Source organism: Tupaia chinensis, unplaced genomic scaffold, assembly GCF_000334495.1.
Source record: "Tupaia chinensis unplaced genomic scaffold, TupChi_1.0 Scaffold143574_1, whole genome shotgun sequence".
Classification (NCBI taxonomy): domain Eukaryota; kingdom Metazoa; phylum Chordata; class Mammalia; order Scandentia; family Tupaiidae; genus Tupaia; species Tupaia belangeri.
Genome location: NW_006203419.1, coordinates 546,155 through 555,352, shown reverse-complemented (window position 1 = coordinate 555,352; position 9,198 = coordinate 546,155). Strand labels below are relative to the sequence as shown.

At 46.4% G+C, this 9,198-nt stretch overlaps 1 protein-coding gene across 1 annotated transcript in view; it reads right to left on the bottom strand.

Moving 5' to 3' along the window:
- Positions 1–9,198, bottom strand: part of TGM6 (transglutaminase 6) — a 64,036-nt gene that overhangs the window by 9,153 nt on the left and 45,685 nt on the right. Inside the window, exons 8-11 of the mRNA XM_006163989.1 lie at positions 8,462–8,600; positions 5,089–5,192; positions 4,770–5,012; positions 1,253–1,594 (exon numbers count right to left, since the gene is read on the bottom strand). Of these exons, the coding sequence (XP_006164051.1) occupies positions 1,253–1,594; positions 4,770–5,012; positions 5,089–5,192; positions 8,462–8,600 (828 nt within the window). The remainder of the gene's footprint in view (positions 1–1,252; positions 1,595–4,769; positions 5,013–5,088; positions 5,193–8,461; positions 8,601–9,198) is intronic.

Sequence of the window (9,198 nt, the reverse complement as noted above, 5' to 3'; positions counted from 1 at the left end):
ACATGGACCTGGTGGCCTGTTGTCTCTTGCCCTCTCTCTGTCTTTCTAGTGAGCACATGTGTGTTTTATAGCAAATTAAATAATAATAATAATAATAAATCAAATTAAATAAATAATTCCCCCAAAAAAGCAATTGGAATAAGGTCAGTTAAAATTATGCAAAAAGCTGCAAAAGGACTGATGCCATTCTATTCCACCGTGAAATTTCAAGGATGAATCATAGGCGAATGTGCTGCCAGGCAGGTGATGCAGCGCAGCCCGTGGTTAAGGAACTCAGCCAGCTGAGAAATTGCACGCTGAGATCTAACAGTCCTGGCTTTGAATCCTGGGTGTGCCCCTCCCCTTCCCTTGGTCAGGAGTGTGTCTATAACTTGTGGGTTTGGGTTCTGCCATTGCCTGCAAAGACTGTGTGACTTTGGACTTGTGTTTGCCTTTTTGGTGTGTCTCCTCCTTTGAAAGATGGAGCTACCACCAGTCCCCTGCACAGGGTGGCTGCAGGGACTGTGACCTGGCATGCTGAGTTCTCAGGGCAGGGCCTGGCAATGTAAGGACTTACTGGGCATCCTTCATGGCCCACTGTTCTCAGATCGCCTGAAGCCAAATGGGCTCCACACTTCTTTAGGATTTCAGAAAGGTCACACGGCATACTCCCTATACAAAATGCCCCCATGTGTGTGTATTTGGCATGTCAATATTCATGCTAATCGAGATAGAGACTATGAATCGCCTCACCATCAGGCTAGTTTGCCACCGATGTTCGTGGACTTTTACCATCATGATTTTGCCTCCCCGAGCCTCAGTTTTCTCATCTATAAAGCGGCAACAAAGGGCAAGGTCCCTCCTAAAGCACAATGCTCAGGATGTCCCCTTTTTATTTATTTATTTTTTTAGAGGTTTTTGCTATAGGGCGTGTGCACTTGCCAGACAGAGAGAGACAGAAAGACAGAAAGTGAGAAATCACCCCCCAGGGGGGATGGCCACGCCGCAATACCCTCTCCTCCATTCTCCTCTCGGGATCTTGGGCACACACACACACGTGCCCGGCGTGAGTTTTAAGCCACTGGGTCCGGGATGCGAACCGTGGTCGACTATGTGGGAGTCCAGTGACATAGCCATTACGCTAACTGCTGGTCCCCATTCCCTTCTTTCCTGGAGAGCAATGTAGATCCTGGAAAGTCTTCCCTCCCTCCACCCCAGCCCTCCTGGAAAAGAGGGTGGATTGACCAGGTCCCACCAAGCAGGGTGTTCCTACCTTCTTGCGGCCCCAGCCTCACTGCATGGGATTCGTGTAGGATCTCTGCCACCGGCTTGCGGGTGTAGAGGATGGTGGCCCCGCTCAGGTTGACTCGGATGCGCTGGGCCCGGGAGGTGAGGTTGGCCAAGCACAAGGCCAGCTTCAGGTCCTGGCCCAGCATGGGTGGCTCTAGCACCTTGAACTTGCCGGTAATGCTGGGCTTGGTGGCTGGCTCCAGGAGGTCATCACGCCAGAGACCACGGCCCCCCGCCCTGCGGAGCCGGGTCCTCCTTCCAGAGGCTTCCACACTAAACAGCTTCTTCACAGCCTTGCTATCCCCCTGCCTCTCCTTCCGGGACCCTGCAGGGCATGGCACACCATCAGTAGCAGGCACTCTCCTTTTCTTAAAGTAATTTTTTATTATTTAATTTTTTATTTGTTATTATTACTATTACTTTGTAAAAAAAATTGACTGAAGAGAGAGAGAGAGAAAGAGGGAGAGAGAGAGAGAGAAAGGGAAAGGGAAAGTGAGAAAGCAAGCCACTAGATCCGGGACTCAAAACATGTTTGGCCTTGTGGGAGTCCAGCACCTTAACCACCATGCCATCTCTGGCCCTGGCACTCTCTTCTGCCAGCCCCAGGGCCTATTATCCTCACTTCCCGCTTTCTTTAGGCCAGACTGCCCCTCCATCACCACTTGCATTCGCCATGACGCTCAGACATCTCCCAGGGACAGCCCAAGAGCCATAGGCAGAGCTTGGCCACATATCATGTATTTGGCTCACCGACTGTGTACGTACGATTTAAATCCACTACCAACAACTTCACATGAGGAAATTTCACGTACGAATGCAAATTTCCGGTTTTCTTGGCAACTGGCTCTGAAACCTCATGTAATAATGATAGCTAATACTTTGGTAGATTTACTGTGTGCTGGGTATTACAGCTTTAGGTGCTATATTTTTCCCATTAGAAGATAGGTGTTAGATCATTTTACAGAGAGGAAGCTTAGGCTACAGAGATAAACTATCTTATCAGTCATGGCTCATGTGGTTAAGTGAGGCGCTAAGTGTTGAACCCAGGCATTCTGGCTCCTAATTCCATGTTATTTTTTTTTCCTTTCTTTAATTTTTATTTTTTTTTTTATTTTTTTTTTAGATTTTTGTTATAGGGCATATGAACTCGCCAGAGAGTTAGAGAGAGAAAAAGCAAGAAATCACCCTCCAGGGAGGATGGCCACACTGCAATTCCTTCTCACTCTCTTAGGATTTTGGGCATGTCCAGTGTGATTTTCAAGCCAACAGATCTGGGACTCGAACTGTGCTTGGCCATGTTGAAGTCCAGCACTGTAACAACTACGCCACCTCTTGGTCCCAACAGAACATACACTTTGCCATCTGAACCATTTTAAGTGCATATTCCAGTGTGCAACCATCACCACATCCATCCAAAACTCTTTCATCTTGCAAAATTGAAACTCCATGCTCATTAACAATAACTTTCTATTGTTTCCAAACCCTAACCACCATTCTACTTTCTATTTGTGTGAATTTGACTCTTTTATGTGTGTGGTACCTCATGTATGTGAAATCACACATCATGTGTCCTTTTGAGACTGGCTTATTTCACTTAGCATAATGTCCTCAAGGTTCATCCATGTTGAAGGGTTTATCAGAATTTCTTTCACTTTTCCTTTCTTTCTTTTTTTTTTTGGAGAGGTTTTTGCTATAGGGTGCGTGCGCTCACCAGATAGACAGAGAGAGACAGAGAGACAGAAAGTGAGAAATCACCCCCCAGGGGGGATGGCCACGCCGCAATCCCTTCTTCTCCATTCTCCTCTCGGGATCTTGGGCACACACGCACATGCGCCCAATGTGAGTTTTAAGGCACCGGGCCCGGGATGCGAACCACAGTCGACTACATGGGAGTCCAGCGACATAGCCATTACACTAACTGCTGGTCCCAGAATTTCTTTTATTTTTAAGGCTAAGTAATAGTCCATTGCATGTGAAGTCTTCTAGATCACAGCCAGGCCATCCCAGCTGAGCACAGTCCAAATCGCTGACCACAGAATCTTTACCAAGGAAATCATTGTTATTTAAGACATATAACTAAAACAGCTCCCGGTGGTTCTGTTGTGCAACTAGGGCTGTGAACCCTAGAGAGTAGAAAGGGGAGGGTAGCACCCAGAACACTGCTATAGCTTGTGCAAGGCAGGGGAAGAGACAAGGTCTGACCTACATTTGAACATGAAGTCTTAATTACTCAGTAACTTTGTTCTAACAAGCAGAAATGGCTGAAAATACACAGATCAGATCAAACATTGCTATTGGACACTTTACTCAGTGACCTTGAAATATATACTTGGAGGCAGTTACATGAAAAAAATATTATTGTCTTGTTTTTGTACCCCAACAAAAATAGGTCTTGTCTTCGATAAGCCAGTGACCATGGCACAGACCCGGCAGTTGATAAACTGGAGTTTCTATTGGGTCGTTGGAAAAGTCATGATGTATTTTTCTTTGCAAAAGTGCGTATGACTTTTTCAATGACCTAATATTATGATTCTGAATTGTGCCTAGTGCCATGTTGAATAATTATCACCCGTTACTCTCATTATTATTATTATTACTACAGCTTGAACATCCCTAATCTAGAATACACGATGCTCCAAAAATCTGAAACTTTTTGCACACTGATATGGTGCCACACATGGAGAATTCCACCACTGACCTTATGTGATGGATATCAGTCAAAATGCTGCAATGCAAAAATATTGTTTAAATTTACCTTCAGGCTACATGTATAGATATGTATGAAACATAAATGAATTTTGTGTTTCAACTTGGCTCTCACATCCGGGATATCTTACCGTGTATCTGTAAATATTCCAAAATATGAAAAAGTCTAAAATCTTAAATACTTCTTATCCTTTGTGGCCAGCAGGTGGCATGGTGGTTAAGGCACTGGAATCTCACATGGCTGACCATGGTTCTAGTCCTGGACCTGGTGGCTTGCTTTCTCACTTTCTCTCTCTCTCACTCTCATCTCTCTCTGATGAGTGTGTGTGCCCTGTAGCATCTTAAGAATATATAGTGATAAATTAAATTAAATTAAATTCTTAAGAAAAATACTTATGGTCCCAAGCATTTTGGAGGAGGGCTACTCGACCCATAGCAGTAATTATTATTATCATACATGAAGATACCTAATTTGTTATTTTTGTATATAATAATATACAATATACATATTGTATATTATTGCCAGTGTCTGGCAAATAACAACTGTTTCAGAAAATGTAGGTATAACTATTATAGCTTGGAAATCTAACACAGGAGAGGTACTTAGCACACAGGAAGCTATTACTGTACCCTAAGTAAAGGCACTTGGCCCAGTCCCCAAGACTAGGTTAAGCAGAAGCTGCTGTCACCGTCATGACATGTGGAAAGGGCTTGGTCTCAGGCTGCTGGTGGTTGGTCTCCACAGCGGATGGGCCATTCTGGGAACACTACAAAGGCTGTTGTGTGGCCCTCACCTTCCGGATATTTGTAGAGGCTGGTGATGTCCACACGGGAGTCGCTGCCCACTGCCTTGGTGCTGATGCATCTTCCAATCTTCTTGGTGTCTGAGTACACGCGCTCCCGGCTCTCATCCTCATTCCACAGCCAGGTGACATAGTCTGCATTGACCTCCGCAAACACGAAGGGGCCGTCGTGGGCCAAGTGCACGTCGCCCTCACGGATGGCGGTGACCGAGGCTGGGCCGCACCGGAACACACCTGGGGAGAAGGGGTGGGCGTGAGTGACATGGGTGAGGAAAAGCAGGGGTCTTGGACCCACCCAGCTGAGCCCTACCTTCGCTTTCCTCCTGGGGAGTGGCATCCAGAACCTGCCAGCCATTGTAAGAGGGGCCTAGATCCTTCCGGGCAAACCAGCTCTCATTCCAGACGTGGAAATTCCTGCCACAGAGAGGGCACAGGCAGGGGGCCTAGAGTGAGCACAGAGGCATGGAGCAGGGAAGCCCCTAAGGTAAGTCAGAAAGTAGGGGCTCTCCACTGCACGAGCAGGAGGCTGCATTTCGTGACTCATTCCTTCAGCCATATTGATGAGTATGTATCATTCATATGTGTGTTTGTATGAAGATACACTGTGATACACACACACAAACACACATGCAGTCAGTTGTCTGTGTACTTGAGCTCTTCCCTGGGAGATTTAACCAACTGCAATACTGAAATACTGCATTGGGACCAATGTGTACTATGTGGTTCTACATGGCTGCAGCTGTACTGAACAAGGATGGTGCGTGTCATTATTCCCTAAACCCTACGTGTAACAGCAATTTAGAAAGCATTTAGGTGTGTAAGTATTACGAGCAATCCAGAGATGACGGTGATATATGGAAGATGTGTATCGGTTGCATGTAAATACTATGCCATTTTGTATAAGGGAGTCAAGCATCTATGGACTTTGGTTTGGTATCCATGGGGGGAACCAATCCCAGGGATGCAGAGGGAACTGTGTGTGTATATATATAAACACCAAGAACCTAATAGGTACCAGGAATAGAACTGCAAGTTAGACAGAAGATCCTTGCTCTCATGCAGCTTGTATTCTGACAAAGGAGACAGATGGGGGAGACAGGCAAAATAAAGTTAGCAGATAAATAATTAAAACAAATGCAAGACAATAAGTGTTATGAAGAAAAAGAGAGGCTCGAGCTAGGGAATATCTGGGAGACCTGCTCTAGGTAAATGACATCTGAGGTGAGACCGACAAGAGAAAGAAACCACCTTAGGAAGAGTGAAGGGAATGTTGTTCCGGGCAGAAGGAACAGGACATACAATCTTCAGACAAGAAGAAGCTCAGCGTGTTCAGGAACAGAAAGTATGTAAATTTCTCTGGGGCATGGCCAGCACAAGGGCTAGGTATGGCTCGGTCTATGCAGAGCTCTGTAGGTCTTGGTAAGGAGCCTTGGCTTTATCTTCAATTTCCTGCGTTAAAGATGAGAATATGAGCAAGGTCACTACGGGAGGTCACGCAGGCAGGAAGTAGTAGAGCAGAACTGACCCTTGACTTGCCTGACTCAGAGTCTTCAAAGCTGGTCTCAGAACTCCTGAGGGAGGTCATTGCCTCTGGGAAAATATCAGGAGAAGCGTTTGAGAAATCAAAGGGTGGAGATCCCGATAACTTGGGTAGAGACAAAGTCTCCAGCATCAAAAAGAAGTGCCAGGTCAGCAGTGGCATAGTGGTTAAGGTGCTGGACTTCCACATGACTGTCCACAGTTCAATTCCCAGACCTGGCAGCTTGAAAATCATGTTGGGTGTGTGTTTACTTAAGTGCCCAAAATTCCAGGAGGAAAATGGAGAAGAAAGGACTGTTGATGTGGACACTTTCCTTCTGTTTTTCTCCAGCCAGGGCATGCACCCTGACCTTAAAAAATAATAATAAATAAAATAAAATAAAATAAAAAGTGCCTGCATGAGTGCCTAGAATTCCAAAAGGAGAATGGAGGAGAAAGGATTGCTGTGTGGTCATCCCCCGCCGAGGGGGTGATTTCTCACTTTCTCTCTTTCTGTCTCTGGCAAGGGAGCGCATGTGCCCTATGGCAGAAACCTAAAAAAGAAAAAAAGAAGAGCCTGTCTATTCTACATGAGAAAAGAAGAATGCAGATTGTGTATGTGTGTGTTTGTGTGTGTGTGTGTGTGTGTGTGTGTGTGTGTGTGTGCTCCCAGGGAGAAGAGAACTATAAAGAAGAGAAGGAGAGGGGAGAAGAGAGGAGTGAAAAGGTGGTGTCAGCGTGGAGACTAGACTGGGGGAGGCTCCTGGCATGCTCTCCCGGGGACCAGATGCTGGGCCTTCTTGGTTTCTTTGTTTTCTCTTCACTGTCTTCCCTAGTCTTTGGAAATTTGACTTTCTGGGCCAGACTCACAAACATGTGAACAGACATTAAGACAAGGCTATCCATGGGGCTGGCAGGTGGCGTGGTGGTTAAGATGCTGAACTCTCTCACTGTCTCCCTGTCTCTCTCTGGTGAGAACACGTGCCCTATAGCAAATAAAATAATAATAAATAAAATTAAATAAACAATTTTTTTAAAAAGAAAAGGTTATCCACTGAAGCCTTATTTTTTTATTTTATTTTATTTTTTCTGTAGCATTTGAAATGTCCACCCACATGGGATGATTAAGCAATGGGGTTTTTTTCCAAACAGTCGAGAGGCAGACCAGGTTCATGCTTTTATTCTTCTAATCACTAGCTGTGTAGCCTTAGGATACTTAAACTCTCTGTGTCTCAGATTCCCCATTTGAAAACAGAATTCATAATTCTAGTTTACAGTGGTTTTTTGGGGGGGAATACAAGAGCTAATCTATGGACAGCATCTAGAACTGGGTCCGGCATGGATAAGGTGCTTAGTGACTGCAGTGTTTATTGCTAATACTTCAAACACTGTGGAAGAGAAGGAACGTTTTTAAATGTACTGATAAGGAACTATTAAGAGTACACGCAAGAACAGTATTACATTATGCTGTCACGATTGGTTAAGGGCAAAAAGCGGAGAGGGTGATACATATATGTACAAGTATGTTCTTCTATCTGCAGAGCCTGTCTCTGAAAGGGTTTGTTAAAAACTGGTCGTTTTCTCCTGTTTTGCTTCCAGGAGGATGCGGAGGCTGGGGGACCAGCTGGGAGGGGATCACTGTCATCCATTTGTACCCTTTGAATATTACACCACATACATGCATTTCCCATTAAAAAACTAAACACAAATAAATGATTTAAAGCTTTGCAGGAAGACTTTTGTTTTAACCCAGGAAGGAGGTTGTTCTCACCCGAGGCACACAGCAGGGAGAACAGGCAGTTGGTACAGAGGCAGGAGCGGGATGGAGGTGTGGAAGGAATACCCAGTCCTCCCCTGGGAAGTCACAGGAACCTTGGAGAGGGCTCAGATTCCCACGGGGTAGAACCCCAGGGCTCAAGGCAATCAATGTTGAGACACCCTCCTGATATGAGTCACAGGTCCAAAGACCTTGTATCTCAGAAGAGGGACCACCCCACCCCCGGGCTATCTCACTCCTTCCAGAGCTGGCACATACTCAGGAGGGCTGGGCCCTTGACCTGGGTCTGCCACTCCCTGGCCATGTCCTGGAAGTTGAGGGCTTCCATAACTGCTGAGTTTTGGGAGTCCCAGGCCCTGTCCCTGGACCCAGCGGGCCTAAGACCCACCACATGCTGTCTTCAGTCAGGTCCTCTAGGGTCCGCCCGAAGGAGTCCACATATTTGTCCACACTCAGGTTCCTGTCTGTGTCATGGGCCGAGTTGAAGTTGGACACGACCCGTGTTGCGATCCCCAAGCACCTAAGGACTGAGAGCAGAGGCCCAGGAAGATTCAGGAGCAGGCCTGGAACCCAGACTTGAGGGCTGCCCCGTCTCATGCCCAGGCACAGCTGTCCCCCATCTTTGTCTACTTGGGCAGGTGGCAAGGCTGAGACTCTTCTCTGTTCTTTCAGAAAGGTGCACTCTCTGAGGGGACATCTGAGGTGTTACTGCCAGCTCTGAGGATGGCAAGACCTTGGGAGCCACATAACAGACCCATTCATTTTTCTGAGGGGCCCTAAAGCCCTAGGGGATCTCGGGGCTCACCCGTGGGCACTCAATGAGCAGAGGGAAGTAGGACTCTGCAAGACAAAGACCCAAAGTCAAGGGGCCAGATGCTGGTACAGGGGAGAAATGTGTTACTCTGAGAGGCAATTCCACGTGGGATGGTTCCTGGCTCACGTCCAGAGACCTCCCTGAGTATGTTGGGGCTGGCTGAAGTCTGGGTGTGAATGGTGGTGTGAAGACTCTGTTGGGGGTGCCGTCTCTCTCTCTCTCTCTTTTGCTTATGGGAGAAAGAAAGAAACTTTAAAAAAGAAGTCCGGTAAATGAACGATATGGTTTTTCTCTTCATTAACCACACTTAT